This window comes from Lycorma delicatula, chromosome 7 (assembly GCF_047948215.1).
Source record: "Lycorma delicatula isolate Av1 chromosome 7, ASM4794821v1, whole genome shotgun sequence".
Taxonomy (NCBI): domain Eukaryota; kingdom Metazoa; phylum Arthropoda; class Insecta; order Hemiptera; family Fulgoridae; genus Lycorma; species Lycorma delicatula.
The window spans coordinates 128,768,005-128,786,308 of record NC_134461.1 but is presented as its reverse complement, the minus strand read 5'-3'; the positions used below and the strand labels follow the sequence as shown (position 1 = coordinate 128,786,308).

Sequence of the window (18,304 nt, the reverse complement as noted above, 5' to 3'; positions counted from 1 at the left end):
CTATAACACCATTTTCTAATTAATTTCCTCCGTATAACTCTTCAATATATTCCACCCATCTATCGACTTTACCTTTTGTATTATATATTGGTGTACCGTCTTTGTTTAACACATTATTAGATTTTAATTTATGTACCCCAAAATTTTCCTTAACTTTCCTGTATGCTCCGTCTATTTTACCAGGGTTCATTTCTCTTTCCACTTCTGAACACTTTTCTTTAATCCACTCTTCTTTCGCCAGTTTGCACTTCCTGTTTATAGCATTTCTTAATTGCTGATAGTTCCTTTTACTTTCTTCATCACTAGCATTCTTATATTTTCTACGTTCATCCATCACCTGCAATATATCGTCTGAAACCCAAGGTTTTCTACCGGTTCTCTTTATTCTGCCTAAGTTTGCTTCTGCTGATTTAAGAATTTCCTTTTTAACATTCTCCCATTCTTCTTCTACATTTTCTACCTTATCTTTTTTACTCAGACCTCTTGCGATGTCCTCCTCAAAAATCTTCTTTACCTCCTCTTCCTCAAGCTTCTCTAAATTCTGCCGATTCATCTGACACCTTTTCTTCAGGTTTTTAAACCCCAATCTACATTTCATTATCACCAAATTATGGTCGCTATCAATGTCTGCTCCAGGGAAAGTTTTGCAGTCAACGAGTTGATTTCTAAATCTTTGCTTAACCATGATATAATCTATCTGATACCTTACAGTATCGCCTGGCTTTTTCCAAGTGTATATTCTTCTATTATGATTTTTAAATTGGGTGTTGGCAATTACTAAATTATACTTCATGCAAAACTCTTAAGTCGGTCCCCTCTTTCATTCCTTTTGCCCAACCCGTATTCACCCACTATATTTCCTTCCTTGCCTTTTCCAATGCTTGCATTCCAATCTCCAACTATTATTAAATTTTCATCTCCTTTTACGTGTTTAATTGCTTCATCAATCTCTTCGTATACACACTCTACCTCATCATCATCATGGGCACTTGTAGGCATATAGACGTTAACATTGAGAACTACCATTCACTATTACATCAAATTAAATTAAAAAATTTTTAACTTAATAAAAAACTTGAATTTAGAATTTAACAATTTAAATTCTCTTTGTTTTCTTATTAACTTAAAAAAAAATCATTTACTTGAATAAATTATTTGTGAATAAATTAATGTTTTGTTGCATGTATAACAAACTATTTACTTTTTGGAACAAAACTTGACCAGTAAATCTTTTGTTATATTTTAATATTTTATATCTTTTAAACTCTCTGCATTATAGACTATATCAATCTTTTCTTTAATACTTTCACAAAAATTTCATTGACAGACTTCCTAGCTTTCCTATTGGTCACATTTAATATTTACTTGTGTAAAATAAATTACTCAAGGTTGTTGATCACACATTTTGTAGAGAATTGAAAAATAGTTTAATTTAACACAACTAGTGAACATATCATTCATTATGTTCCTTTTAATTAAAATATGATTAATACATTTAAATTTACAAAACAAATATTGAAAGAAATTAAAAATTTTTGTTTGTTTTAGCCTAAGAAAATTTTTTTATTTCTTCTATTCTCAGGCCAACCAATCCTGGCTTATCCTTCTTCTTCTGATAATAGTTTCTAACCTACATTAAAGAGAAAATACTACTAGGGATGACAGACTACCTCTCCTGTTTAATCTTGTTTTATTCCTCAATGTTATTTCTTTAAGTAAGTGTTGGCACATTAACTGATCTTGGGAGATGCAAGTGAGACTTAGAGATGGTTTGATAGGATCATTGTCAAGCTTGTTGATTACTTTCTCAGCATGATAGCTACTTTGCTACATTCAAGTTATTAAAAAAATTACATCATTTAACCTTCTACTACTATCAATAAACATCCCATGCAGAAGTTTTTCATCAGCCGGACTGCTTCTTGTGAAAAAAAATTACTTTCAAAAAATAACATTTTTTTAGTAGTATTTTTGTATCTCTATTAAGCCCAGACATATATACTTTCTACTAAACTCCCCGAATGATTTTTTGAAGTATCATCTCTATCAGTTAAACAGTCATTAAATAACTGAATTCGTGGATCAAATCTCACAACTTCCAAGTCCTGTTCCGATTCTTGGCTGAATGAATCCAATTTTGTGAGTTTAGGATCGAAACATCTTTAAAGGAGACAATTTTAGGTTGAACATCACTGTTGCCACAAATATAGCTTTATATTGATTCTCTAGAATAATTTTTTAATGTGATTGGAGATTTGATAAGCTATTTGCTAGCAAACAAAGGTAATGTCTTGGTTTAATTTCCACCTCTATCTATCACTAATAAAAGAAGATAAAAGCTTAGCATTTTGTATTAATGTAAATGATGGGTGTTAAGCCGTCTTTTAGGCCTTCACTGCCCTGATCATTTTACTTATATCCCCATACTATGTTGTAAAACTATCACTTAGGAGAAACTTAAGCCTTTTGGGTCGAACATTTTTGGAATCATTAAAGTAAATCTATTAGCTAACATCTACACACAAAGATGGCATTCTGGTGAATCCACAAAGCTGACATTATGATGATATCAGGTAATACAAAAGCACTAAAAAGCAGAAAATACACAAGCATATTGTCACGAAAAGAAGTAAGCAGTTCATTACTGTGTTCAGATCAGGACTGAATAGCTAGCTCATAAACTGGTAAATCTTATCAGGAACAGAAATAGGTCATGTTGTTGAAGATGCCATGTTATCACAGTACTGGGTAGCCTAGAGTCATTTATAATTGATCACGTACTACAACCTCAACATATCTCTTGTACTATAATTATATAAGTTATTGTTTTAATTTTCAAACATAAAATAATGAACTTAATAGTTATCATAATTAACTGTAGCTGCTTTCTTTGATATACAGTAATAAAAAGTACTTTTTTCAAGAAATGAGTATACCTCTCACATTTTTTAAATTTTTAAAAATTTGTACGGTCTACCTAGTCCTACTTTATACAAACATTAATTCTGATGTTCTATAATTGATATCTAAAACTTTATTTATGAATGATTCTTTCTTTGTCAACAAATCATGTTAGTAGATGTAACATTATATTACTATTGTTCATTTTGTTAAACAAAAACCAAAATTTTGATTTACTTAATTTTTTATCTAGGACTCAAATATTTTAGATGTATCAGGATAAGGGTAAAGTACAATCAACTGAAACTAAATATCCAAGACAATGCTGTAGTTAGATCAGCAGATGATCTAGTATTTCACGTTTGAGAAACTTACAGGAATATTTCTGTTGAATTTCTGATCAACAATTTTATCGAGAGGTGTTGAAAATGAGAACTGCAGTGGTAGCCAAACTTCCATGCAGAGAAGATAAACTGAGAAAAATAGTAAATCTCCTTCATATTTTACAGTACAGTCTGATTGTATACTTTATCAGTTGGCCAAACTGTACCTTATCTTCAAATTTCAGAAAATTTCGAGTAGTTATATCTTCACTTGTTTCAAAATTACCCTATCATACTAACTTTGTCAGTCAATGACATATCGACTGGATAGTACTACTAAACAACTGGCCCCAAAAACAATACTTTCATAAAGTTTTAATACTTAAATTTAAGTTTTGATGGTTATAGAATTTATGTCAATATTTTACATATTATAAATGATATGCAGACCACAAAAAATATTACAAAGGTGTAAAACCCATCTAAATACCACTGTAAAGTAAACGTTATTTCTTACTTTTTAATTAATTTATTTTACTGATAACGGGCTTTTCAAATCGTCTTGGTCTGATATCCTTATTTTTAGATCCCTTTAAAATTTCCTACAACTGTTTTTAATTGCTGTATATAATTTTTTTTTTAAATTCTTTGAATGCATTATATCCTAAATTGGTGGTTGATGGTCATGGGTTATGTGATAATGATTCATCTGCCTGCTTTCTTCCAGAAAAAAAAATATCCACTGAGATAAGTACGATGTCATGTATCAGCAACAGAATTTACTAATATTAAAACAAAATATTAACAGCAGTAGTATAAGCAGCAATTAACTGATTAATCTAGCATCATTTCTCATTTAATTAAATAATAATAAGCGTACCCAAATCTGTCCAGTCTGCAATGATGAAATAACCTCCTTCAGGAATAGTTGGTTTCATTCCAACATCTGTAAGGAATTGTACCATGTAATCACGTTTTGAGTATAATAATTCAGGAAGTTCATTAAAATAACACTCAGGTGAATCTAGCCTTGAAATTTCTAATTCAAATCCACGTGCTACTGCTTCCTAAAAAACAAAAATAATTTTAATTCTCTAAAGTGTTTATTAATTTGAAATGCATATAAAAAATGTTAGAACCTAGTTCTATAAGAAATATCAACTATCTTTTTTAAACTTTTAAAGTCAATAAAAGTCATGACTACAATTTTAATAAATTTTTGTAACATCCTGTTCAAAACTGATTATCATAATATCTGAAAACTTTAACTCCTTATATAAAGACTACCATAGAAAATGTTCACTACAATATAATGCGCAGAGAATATTTTTCTGAACATTTTGGAGTTTTTATATTTAAAATAGGCTTAAGAAGTGATGCTTAAGAAGTGAATGTGAAATTAAGAAGTGAAGGCTTAAGAAGTGAATAGGCTTAAGAATTTAATAGTTTTTAATAGAAATATAATTTTTAATGCTAGTCATATTGATAAGGGACCCAATCTTGTTCGTTTAGCTTTATTTGCATTTATATGAGATTATGTTAGTTGCCAGTCCAGCTGCTGCTACTGACATGGAGCAGAGCACGTGATGCGCCAGGTGGCTGCGCAAAAACAACTCTCTTCTGCTAATTAAAAAATACTTCTCTTTACTGCTAAATATTAACTAATAATCAATACCTTTCTTTTATTAATAAAATTAAATAAATAATAAGTAAATAACAATAAGATATAAAATAATCTACGCTTAGAAATTAAATTAAATAATCTGTAAGTAAATTGACAACAAACTGCTTCTAGCAGGAGAGAGTCATCGATGGAGCCACATGCAGCAGCCCGGCGCACCAACATTGGTTCGCTCTGTACCAATAGCAGCTGAAATAAAAATGTGAGCACATATGACAAACAAACAAACCCACAAACCATAATTTTTTATACAGAGTTTCAGTTTTTATAGAGAGTAACAGTTACATCGTTAAACATTATACCTGTAAAGGTGTAGGACAAGTGTAAACACAATTCTGGTGAACTATTTGTAGATTCCACATCAGACTGGCAGGACCATATGCCCATCCCAATTTCCATCCGGTCACACTGAATGTCTTGCCGGCTGAACCGATAGTAATAGTCCTTTCCCACATACCAGGCAAAGTTGCTGAACACACAAAAAAAGAAATTACATACCTAAATAAAAAAAAAAATTGTTATTTTATTTTATTTACTTCAATTTTTTTTAATTTTCAGGTCAAATTACACTTCAGCAGTTAAGACCAACCATTTCAGAGACAGTTAAAACATTTTATTCTGCCTCTCACAAGATACCTTCTTTAATAAGATCAAGTTCTAAAAACTAAAATAACATATTTATTCTCTAATTTTTCAAGCGAGGGTTGAACGAATTAAGTTTACTGTTAAAGGCCAGAGTTTATCACTTCTACATAAAAAACAACCTTCATTTCTTTAAAAAGAAAAACAGTATGCATTTTTCAGAGGCCTCAAAAATTCTTATAACCAAAATTTTTTAAGTGGGAAACTTAAGAATCTTCCTTTACTTAAAACACTTCATGATAAAATCAATTGGCATAATTATTTGGTAACTTGAGATCGATGCTCTTTCTGAACCTGAAAAAAAATTTAGAGACAGTATAGTGAGTGATTCCAAGGAGAAGTGGAAAAGAAATAGAAAAGCAATGAATCTATGACTTTTAGCGGACAAAAGAAACTAATCTGATCAGAGCAGTAATGAAGATTTTAGAAGAAATAAATTCTAACACACATCAATGGTAGAACTCTAACACACATCAATGGTAGAAACTATGGGTGGATGCATGTCAACTATTGCATGCGTTGACATGCAATAACAGCATTTTAAAAGTGAAATTGAGCACTCACTGAACCTTCTTATGTTTAAAAGGAGTATAAGGGATCAATACGAATTTATTTCTGAAGTAAGAAATATTCATTCAGCAGGAAAAAAATAATAGTTTAGTTACTCCTTAGATGACTAAGTGTCAACATTACAAAATAACCAACATGCAGAATCTTGTTATTTTTTCAGAACGTAGTATTTCTTTAAATTTAATTAATTAAACTCAATTTATTTATAATGTATGCACGCTTACTAGTATATAATGATATAAAATAAATAAGACACAAAACAATCAGTATCACATTTATATCTCATCGTCTGAAGCTTTCAAAATAATTGTAACATACTTGTATATCTTTTGGACAAACTACAGTAGTTTAAAAAAATGAGGAAAAATCGAATTAAACATAGTGAAACAAGATATACAAGAATTGTTTAAAATTATATTGAATTAACTTATTCAATATTTACTTAGCCAACAAAGTATATTATTTAAATATGGCTTCAAAATTTCAAAATGAATAGTATCAGAATTAATGAAATATATACCAAATGGATAAGTGTTCAGTGTAAGCAAATAGAAACTGTGATTCATACATTAGTATGCTACTGTTTTTCTTTGAGTGATACACAACCATACAAGTACAGTCATAATCTAGCTGAACTGAGATTTTCACTATTTTTTAAAATATTTAGTTGGAATAGTTATTATTTTCTAAGATAAAAAATTGTTTCCATAAACAATCAGAAACCATTTTCTGAATTTGATTTATCTTTTAATAAAAGTTGTGTCTTGTTATCATTACTTTCAATAACAATGCAACATTTTTTACAGTTTCTTAGATTATTTTTCCACTATTCAATACTACTACATTAAAGTATATAATTTTAATATGCTTTTAAAAGAAACTGACTATACAACTGAATGATGTACTCATGTTTGGAAATTAACTGTAGCACAGTTTCAGAGACAAATTTACAATACAATTTTGGCATTAATTTAAGATCAGTTTTTTTTTTTGTAAAAATTTAATTTTTAGATCTGCTATACATATACACATGTAGTTTTATTTGTATTGAACCTATTTAAATCTCCAGTTACATTAGTGAGACTTGAAAAAGGTTCTTGATTATATCCTGTACAATTAAAATTACATTTTTATTTAAAGAGATTTGTCTAAATTAAAAAAAATGTAATTGGTGAAAAAAAAAAAAATAATAATAATAAACACTGTTATAGAACAAGACTTTTTAATCTGTTAAAAATGGAATCAAAAAAACTTTGAATAATGTAAATAAAATTTGATATAAAAGGGTATAATAAAATATATTCATAATAATAAAAGCTTTATAGAAATTACAATATAAGTAGGTTTTCTTACGTTACTACAAAACAAAATTCTTGATAATAAAAAATATAAAAAGAAAAACTATTTCTACAAATGTCAAAAAAAAAAAAATCACACCAAATAAATTATTCCCTTTTTCTCATTATAAAACCTTACCTTAAAACGTAAAAAAAGTACAATCATCATTATACACCATACATTTCAACATTCAATCTGTGTGTGGCTTGAATGTGTTTACAAAGAAAGTTGCAATGCCAAAAATTTATTTTTATTACCAGGCACTTGAATTCAGATTTAACTGGTAAAATACTGTTATTATACATAACAATAAAAGCACCGAATGATACAATAGGTTTAAAGTTATTACTGCTTTCATTTGTACTAATTAGCTCTTGAAGCTAACAGGGAAATGACAATTTCCCAGTTAAATTTTTACACGTTTAGAATAATTATACAAAGCTCGATAAGTGATCTTAGTTTTTAAGTTGAAAATTAACTTTATTAATACAGAACTCATATAATACAAGCAAAATTTTCTTCTGACATTTAGAGTGAAAAAGTCTTCTTAACATAACTAATGCCAAGAAGAACTTGCATACTAGCCCCTAACCTTTAACATGATCCTGGCTTTTGGGAGAGCATTCACGAAATCTTACAGTATCTGATTTTATTATGAAGGAATGAAATAAATTAATTTTGACAAATAACTATGTAAAAAATTTGGAATCCCTGAAACTATGGCCATAGTCAAAGCCTATTTGGCTGGTCGAGAAAAGAATCCTGACTAGCCATCTGTTTTGGATCCATGGCTTTGGGGAATGGCTGCATTTTCTCTCTTTATAAAATAGAATATTTCTGAAAAATAAATTGAAATCCTCTATGTTCTGAAAATTCCTAAAATTGTGAATAACCAAAATTATTTAAAAAGTTACATATGTTTTCTTACTTTCCAGTAGTTCACTTATTTTTAACACTATTTTTATTAATTAATAAACAAAACAAATTATTAAATTAGAACAACAAATTTATCCAGAAATAATTTCAAGGATTAGGTCATGATTTGTCCTAAACCAGATCAATGGTTCATGTATGATGCAGTTTACTCAACATCTACCTTCATTTTTTCTTTTCTTTTTTTATGCCATTTCTTACGTTTTGCATTATATACAAAGAATCAACACTCTACTGCCCAGTGTATTCCTAAAAAGTACTTCATTCTCTAAGGTAAAATTGCACTACATTATTATATAAATTGATTCTAATCTTACCCATACGAATATGTTTGTAGGGCTTATACACAAGCCATTCATAAACCTCATCTGATACACACAATACATTCCATTTCTTGCATAAATCAGCAATCACGGTTAATTCCTTAAGAGTAAAAACTTTTCCTAGAGGATTATGAGGGGTATTAACAATAATCATTTTTGTACGACTATTAAACTTTGATGTTAATTCCTCTTCATCTAAAACCCAGTCACCCGATGTCAAGAGTCCCTCAGATTTTTGTTTCTGAAATCAACAATAATTACAAAAAAATTTTAATAATAAATAACAAAAAGTAATAACAATATATTATGCTATTTTAATTATAATTTTACCAGCCAGATTAACCCAAAACTGCAGACCCTTTTAAACTGTAAATAGAAATAAAGTAGACAAACATATGATTGCCAATTCAATTCACAAACCTTTTCTACTCATGAGTTATGTAACCGATCTGTCAATTCCAGTGCAATGAGATGCCAACTACCCAAATGCCGATTTTCCCATTATTCTACTATCTGGATTGCTTACAGCTGCACTATAAATTTGAAAATATTAATGTACTATTTAAAAAAAATAAATGCTATTCATTCAAATAAAGCTTTGCTTCACAGGAAAGTTTTTTTATCAATCTTTATTTTTACTCGCTTTTTAAACAGATTTTTTTAGTAATTCTTATAAAAGAAAAACATTGTAAAATTTATTTTAACACAAACCGATAGTAAAATTAACTTCTGTAAAGATTGATGAAAGTATAATAGGTCGAGCACAAACTATGATGTAATGACATGCATTCAGGGACATCAAATATAAAAGCTTATGTTAGTTTTATCACTATAAACTGGTTGGAGTGACAAAAAGAATGCAATTCTTCACACATTCTTTGTTTAAAACAATCATGTGATCTTGCAGTTCGTAAAGAAAGATAAACATTGAAGCAAATGTAGATTGCAGTTTTGTTTAAGAAGAAATAGTATTTTTAAACATATGTTTCGATTATTGACTATCACTAATCTTTGTTACAATAATTCTTTTCAAGACTAAGCTCATGCAACTGTTTTAAATCCCCTAACTGATGTTTTTCACTTTTCAAAAAATCATACCAAATTTACTTTTTATAACCTTTATGTAACTCTTTTCTTACATTAAAAGTCCAGAACTTGATGTTTCTACTAAAATAATTTTTAAAGCACCTTAGGTATGTTTTTCAAAATTATTTATTGAATAATGCCATGTTTTTCCTATTTTGAAGAATTTTTACGCAAACTAGTAAGGAAAAAATTATATCATAACATTTATCATTTAAACCTTCCTAGCATATCATATATAAAATAAAAATTATAAAACCAAAATTCATATGTGTATAAAAAAGGATTTATAGTGCTAGTATATGCTACAAACTGAAATAAGTTGTCTTGAAAACTAGTATTTAGTTGTGTAGATCGATGGCTTCTCACATAGAGAACAGCTCCATACATCAATTACAGAAAATAAAAAATAAAAATCATTAGAATTAAACACAACTAGCAACTAGTAACACCAATGGAAATAAAATAAATTGTATTGGTTGATACTGAAGTCAGAAAACGAGTAGCATACAACAAAACGTATTTAGAATCCCAGCACCGTATCTCATCTGGTTGCCGACTAACCAACTAAAATTCACACCGTATCTCATCTGGTTGCCGACTAACCAACTAAAATTCACACCGTATTACATATGGCTGTCGACTGGAAAGTAATAGTAATTTTTTGTTTTTTTGTAATTTTTAATAAATGATATTTTTTACACCACACAATAACTTAACTCAATTTTTCTTCAATATATTTTTTGTTAAGTTTTTTCTTATACATCTTTTAAATGACAATTTCTAACAATAAGGTAGTAAGCTTTTATTTTTTTGGATAATTTCTATAAATTTTGATTCTTTTATAAGAAAATTTCTACATATTTGATTTTTTTTGTTCATTGTTTGCATGTTTTGAAAATCTTAATTTTACAGATATACATTTACTTTTTTTTTTTTTTTATTTTCATCTTTTTATTTATTTAATTAATTATTAACCCATTTACCACTATAACTTTTGTTATATGATAAACACATATGATAAACTTTTTTAATCATTCCAATTATCTGGATTCAGCCTTTAAATGGTCAATCTGGATAACTTGTTTCATGGTAGTATTTGTTTAACTGACATCAGCCTATTCAAATGCTGCTATTGTATATTATATTAGTTTTAAGAAATCAATAGTTACATTTGATAACATATTTTCATTAAATTACAACTATACTAAGCATTTAAGGATAGACCTCTTTATTATTTGTCAAATATATTATCACATGGCAAAAATATTTTATAAAAATTGTTTATTTCATACATTTTTAAAGTATAGTGACAGATCAAAAAGAATAAAAGTAATTGGTTATTTGGTAGTATTGGAAGGTTGATTTTGCTTAATAGACACTTCTATTAACTATGTTGTGCCTATAACTATGTTGTCCTACAGCCAATAAGTCTAACAACGCTAGTTGTCTCCCAAACAGGAAAACGAGACGTCAGACACAGACATAAGAACCAAAATTTACCATACAAGAGTTAGCCCACGTGCATGTATTTTTTTCAAGAACCAGGGATGGCATACACAGTGTGAATTATTTTTTATAAGTAGGTATGTGTTAATAGTTTTACCATAAATAATATTAATGGTAATATACCAGTAACCTAATGCAATTTTGATTCAAAAATGCTTATAAAATTTACCCAAACTGAAATTTATTTATCATCAGAGTTATTTGAAGCCAAAAAATGAATTTAAAAAAAAATCTGTTTTCAAAAATTCATAAAAATTTAGGGATAAGTATACCATTATTATTATTATTAATGGTAAAACTGCTAACGTATACCTAGATATAAAAACATAATTCAAACTATGTATGCCATCCCTGCCTCTTGAAAAAATTTACCAAAAGTGAAATTTCACAGTTTTTCATGTTCAACTTTATTGGTATTTTCTTATAGAAAGAAGAGAGAAAGGCAAATAAACCACTGAACCAATCTTTTATCTTGAGAAAATATTAATTAATTGCTTTTTGTTTCATCCTTCCAGTACCAATATAATTTTTTAGTTATGATTTTTTCTATAAACCCCTACAATCACAAAAATAGGTGTGCACACTGTAACAAAAATGGCAGCCACAGGTAAACTGCTTAAATAAAAAATTAAAAAAAAAAATAGTTTTAAGGTCCTGAGACATGTAGGAAACAAGTGGGTAAGTTTCAATTTTTTTTTGAATCGTCAAGCAACCACCACTTCAAATGGATTGACCCCTAACATATTAAAAAAACTGGGCTCAAAACCTATTTCCAGTTCATCTACTGGGCAGATTGGGCTGATTATTTTTTATTCTGCTCGAAATGACCCGCATATTTGTCATCTAGTGTCATCAAGAGACCCAAAACTTGAGTCTCCTCTAAGAAATCCTAAAAAAATCCTTGTTTGTTCCTTAACTGAAAAACTTTCTGCGATTATTACTCACAGGTAAATCATTCCAAAGGTCTGTCAATGCTTGATGACATACCTGTGGACCATTTTGAGCAGAATAAAAAAACAGTTAGTGAAATCCACCCAGTAGAATGTTTGGATTGACTGGAAATAGGTCTTCAGCATACATTTTACTAGTGGTAGGAAACAAAGGAAAAAAGCAAGGGGGTTTGTGGTGAGACATGTTATAAATGGAATAGGTTTTTAGCAGATTTTTCAAAAATATATAACATTACTTTGTAATAATGCTGTGGAACAGCAAAGGGGCCACTAATTTAAAATCTTTAAAAAAATGGAAAAATATATATATATATATATATTTTCAGCTATTCTTGATAAAACACTAAAATTTAGGAGCAGGCTTCTAGAATTAATATACAGCAAGATTAATTGTAGTTCAGTGCTTATACAAAATGTGAAAAAAGCAATCTACACTTAATCAAAGCGTAAAAAGGTTGTTACCTTCATCGAGTAAAAGAAGAACAGGCCCACAGATTCATGTTCTTAAAAAACAACAGTTCAGATAAAGGAACACATCTTCTTAACAAATCCACCAAAATTCTTTTCACTAACAAAAGTTTTCTCTTAAATACTTCACTCATGAGAAAGAAAAACTAAACATCCTTAGAACTTTCCTCCATATACTAAAAATTAATTTAATTAAAAAATAGTTCTCAAATAAAAGATAAATATCTTCTAAATACTTATAGTTCTTCAAGAACTTAAAAAATTTAGAAAAAATAATAATAATAATTACCGGTCGTAAAGGAATGAAAACAGGAACTCCACCTCCAGCAACAACCATTGGTTCATAACAATCAAAAAATGGTTCAATAATAATCACTTCATCTCCAGGTTTGGTATGACCTTGTATACAACTAAATAAAGCTTCATAAGCTCCACTGGTGATCAAAACTTCAGTGAGAGGATTTATTTCTCTATTTACCAGTTGGGAATATAATTTACTAATTGCTTGAACCAATCTTGGATGTCCCTGAAACACGTAACAAGATATTTATTTTTTTTAAAAAATTTCTCTTTAACAATTTAAAATCCTAATGCATCATATCACAAAATATATTAAGGCTTGAACTAATTAAATCAAAGATATTTAAAGTAAAATTCCATTATCTGAGTTTTGATGATTTAATAGCCACATCTTAAAATTATTTATAAAATAAAATGTATCTTGAAAAGCCTTTTTTGATGTATTGAGCACCGCATGTGATTCAGCTTGAATTTTCTCTATCATATCAAATCATCTCTTGATTTTGAATTTGAGAGAAAAAGAACCAAGCTGGGTGAATACAGTGGATGAAGAACAACAGCATTTTGTTTTTTACCAAAAAGTGCTAAATGATGAAAACAGTATATAGCTTGCATCATCTTATGGTTAACTGAAACCCAACCACCAAAGAATACCAGTATTCACAATCTAACACTCATAACCGTATAAATGTAACTGCCTTTATTACGATCTGAACCTTAGAACTCTCGACTTCGAAATCAGCTGATTTGCAATGACTAGTTCACAATTAGACCAACCCGGCGGGTTATATCTGTGTCACTTATCTGTACATTTTCTTCTCATATCCTCCCTTCGTCTCCTTAGGTCAACACAATAGAATTTTCCATTAATCATCTGACCAAGAGGTACAGACTTTTGGCAGACAATCACATACTACAAGGGTCAATTCAAATATAAACAGTAATATTTTTTTTTGTAAACTTATTGATTAATAATATACACAATTCATACCTTCATCATTTCTCTATATAGTCTCCTGAATGATCTGGACATTTTTATCCAAGCTACCAATCTTGGAAGCTTGAATATTCCTTGTTTATAAAAGGTTTGAAGACAAGTGGTCAACCATTTTAGATGCGCTCCTCGATGTTTCCACTGTTTTCGAATCATTCCCTTCCAAGCGATTCTTTCAAGGGCACAAACCAAAATAATCACAGGGGAACAAATCTGGACTGTAGGAAGGGTGGTTGAGGGTTTCCCAGTGCATTTTACCAATTTATCTCTTGTTAAGATCATGGTGTGCAGCCTAGTGGTGCCATGAGAAGGATGACATCTCTGATGGGGATAACCCATCTTTTGTTTCAGTAGGCGACTTTTGTTGACTGTAGCAGCTTGCAACAGTAGGCCACATTCACTGTTCGTTGATTGTGGAGAGAATCAATGAGTAAAACTCTCCTAGATTCTAAAAAAAATTGTTGCAAGAACTTTTCCGGCTGACAGATGGGTTTCGGCCTTCATTGGGCAGCCCTTATCCTTCCTTCACCACTTCTTACTCGCCATTTTTGACTCCGGAGTGTAATAATGGACCCATGTCTCATCATACATGATGATGCACTTCAAAAAAATTGTCCCATTGAGCACTTCCATACTGATACCAACTTCTGAAACAATTTCTTCAACAGTGAACCAGCAATCACCTTCAATAAGCTTACGGATGTTATCAGCTGTGAGACTTGACCTTGGGAATCGATCATGACTTTCATTTTCTACACTTTCTCACCTTCCCTTAAAATTGTCTGGCCCATGTATACACTTGGTTCTGAGATAGTATGGTGTCCCCAAACTGTACCTTCAAACGAGTTAAAATTTCTGCAGATTTAATGCTTTCATTAGTTAAAAATTTTATGATTATATGTTGTGGAACAGATGACGAAACTTGCTCACTTGTGGTGTATTGATAACCGAACAGAGCAGAGGAGCTAACCAAGCATTAACACCCCACTCTGCCATCCAGCTCAGAACTGCTTGCTGCCTAGAGTAGCAAAATGTTGCTTTCATCAATTGTGATGACCTTAAAAAGAAGATACCTCACTTCAAAGTATTTTTTTTTTAGGTTATTGCAGAACTTTTTTCCAATAAGATTTTTGTACATCACTTTGCACTCATGCTATGAATTTTGCAGCAGTCCTTCACATATTCACTTCTAGTGACAACATTTTGTGACATATAATAATCCCAAAATATTATAGATATAATGATTGTCTGTCTACAATCTTCCATAATCGCATTTCAAAACACAATTACATTTTCTGGTATAACCCAATAGGTGGTTTGTTCCTAACATTCACCATCAACAGACTTTTGGCCATTTTAAAAAGGTTTTGACCAGTCATAAGTCTGTGTTTAGGTAAAATGTCATTACTAAAGACTTACACAATATTTTCTGCATTTCAGCAGATATTTTACCAAGTTTAAAACATAAATTGATATAAATATTTTGTTGTCTCAGATAAATAACTGAAAAATTACAATATAAGCAAGCATGGCAATGAAAACTTGCCAATAATAACAAATTGCTTAAATTGAAGTGGTTCAAGACGAATATATTCACTCCTGCTTGCAGTGTTTTGTAGTATTAATATTTACAAATTTCAATAAATTTTGGGTAGCTCCTCACAGCTATCTTCCAATTAATTTTTTTAAAAAAATAACTTATATGTCAAGTCAAAACAATCAAATGATACCTAAATCATTAAGATTGTAGCCAGTATAAAGCAACAAAGGACTGAACAAAATATCAGCTTAGCATATTACTCTCCTTTTGGCTTAATAAATAAAACAGGAATTAACGTAATAAAACAATTATGATTACAAACTTGACTTAAATAAAAATTAAAATAATGTTCAAGAATGCATAAATTATTATACAGAATACATCACAAAGTTCTTCCAGAACTATCATAACCTATTCTAGTTGTGAAAATACAGAAAAAGTACATATAAACATATGTCCTAGAATGCTTAGTTGACGACTTATAGCTAGTGAAAGATTTCACTTGGATTTCAGGTTACCGCAGTGAAATGAGGTCATACTGAAATTTTTAGGACGTTAATTAAGGGACAGAATTAGAGACATCTTATGGATTTTTACCTGTAAAATTAAATAAAATAGGTTCCAGAACTGCAGTATTTTTTTAGAAATCTGAGATGAGAAAACCAATAAATTGGGGTAAAAACCCTGTTCTTTTATATTTGATATACAATAACTTTATTAAATGGGTAATAAACTCATAAAATTTTTAAACAAAACTTGTAGAGAATTTAATTCTAAACAAAATAGTGTAAGACAAGTTGAATAGAACAAGAAAAATTGAAAAACTCTAATTTTATTTCAAAATAATGCATTACATCAAAGTGCACTAGACCAAAAATAAGAGAAGGCCAAAAAGAAGAAGAAGAAAGAAGCCCTCTGGCCAATCCAATATGGGACATCCAAGCAGATACTGATATCTCCACTCGAGCAGCAGACTTGGCTGGCCTCACATGGCCGGCCAGTGAGGATGGAGCTGGAGAAGCGCCACTCTGGGGCCGGCCTCCGTGGTACGAGTGGTAGCATCTCAACCTTTAATCCAGAGGTCCCAGGTTCGAATCCCAAGTCCCGGGTTAGGCATGGCATTTTCACACATGCTACAAATCATTCATCTCATCCTCTGAAAAATTCCTAATAGTGGATCCGGAGGTAAAAAAAAAAAAAAGCGCCACTCAGGGGAGAATCTCCTTAGCCACACTTGTGGAAGACAACCAACACAGACCCAACATTGCAGATCTATCGGGGCCACCTCTATCAAACTGTAATGGGAACCCAACTGCCATCTGAGGAAAAGGTCAGTCCGATTCCAATGGACGAACCACAACTCCCAAACTAGAGCCAAGCCAAAATCACCAGAGACCAGTGACCAGACACAACAGCCTTTCTCAATGCTACCTTATCAGACACACAAATGGCTCTTTTCAAGATTCTAAGGTGCCACATGCCATTACAGACATTTGGCGACATACACTTAAGTTTACAGTAGCATTTGGGTTATAACGTGAAAAATCACCATAACCCAAGCATGTCTTTAATCAAATTAAACTCTACAATATGCAGTACTTTTAATATAAAAATACAATCATGGAAAATAAATTTAGGTACTTACAAAACCTCTTGTATACTGATGTAAAAGTGCATTATCACTTAATGCAATATCTGCTAATGCTTTCGTTACGTACTCAGGGGCAGCAAAATCAGGAAATCCTTGTCCTAAATTTAAAGGTTTATGTTCAACAGCAAGTTTAATAAATTCATTCCTAAAAAAAGGAAAACAAATTATGAATAGAAATGAATTAACATTTAACTAAATAAGTTGATTTCATGATGCTATTTATTACCTTCATTGCTGAAATTTCTTGCAGGATTGTTATTAGTGGTACCTGTCTAAAACAATAATAAACAATGTTAAAATACATTGTTTATTCAGTTAATATGTCATTTTGTCAAATTTTGTGAATTTATAAACTTCATACCACTGACCTTTGTTAAGATCATGATTTTTATATATTACATATAAGTTTGCAGGTTGTCTTGTCTTTTTCTATAAGATGGTTTATAAAAATTAATTCTTTATGTAATATTTGGTAGGTTTTACTTGCATTTGTAGGTGAATCTGCACATCCAATCTGTATGTACATTACTTGGTTGCTTCGTTTACTACTTTTCTGTAATATTTTTTTTTTTTTTTTGTCTTCAGTCATTTGACTGCTTTGATGCAGCTTCCAAGATTCCCTATCTAGTGTTAGTCGTTTCATTTCAGTATACCCTCTACATTCTACATCCTTAACAATTTGTTTTACATATTCCAAACGTGGCCTGCCTACACAATTTTTCCCTTCTACCTGTCCTTCCAATATTAAAGCGACTATTCCAGGATGCCTTAGTTTGTGGCCTATAAGTCTGTCTCTTCTTTTAACTATATTTTTCCAAATGCTTCTTTCTTCATCTATTTGCCGCAATACCTCTTCATTTGTCACTTTATCCACCCGTCTGATTTTTAATATTCTCCTATAGCACCGCATTTCAAAAGCTTCTAATCTTTTCTTCTCAGATACCCCGATCGTCCAAGTTTCACTTCCATATAAAGCGACACTCCAAACATACACTTTCAAAAATCTTTTCCTGACATTTAAATTAATTTTTGATGTAAACAAATTATATTTCTTACTGAAGGCTCGTTTAGCTTGTGCTATTCGGCATTTTATATCGC

The 18,304-nt window shown here is 30.3% G+C and overlaps 1 protein-coding gene across 10 annotated transcripts in view; it reads right to left on the bottom strand.

Annotated features, from left to right (window-relative positions):
• Positions 1–18,304, bottom strand: part of Kyat (Kynurenine aminotransferase) — a 363,126-nt gene that overhangs the window by 16,921 nt on the left and 327,901 nt on the right. For all 10 annotated transcript variants that reach the window (XM_075370234.1, XM_075370239.1, XM_075370240.1 and 7 more), the window contains 5 exons: positions 17,201–17,351; positions 13,011–13,247; positions 8,706–8,952; positions 5,208–5,374; positions 4,105–4,291 (listed from right to left, as the gene is read on the bottom strand). In XM_075370234.1, coding sequence (XP_075226349.1) covers positions 4,105–4,291; positions 5,208–5,374; positions 8,706–8,952; positions 13,011–13,247; positions 17,201–17,351 — 989 coding nt within the window. The remainder of the gene's footprint in view (positions 1–4,104; positions 4,292–5,207; positions 5,375–8,705; positions 8,953–13,010; positions 13,248–17,200; positions 17,352–18,304) is intronic.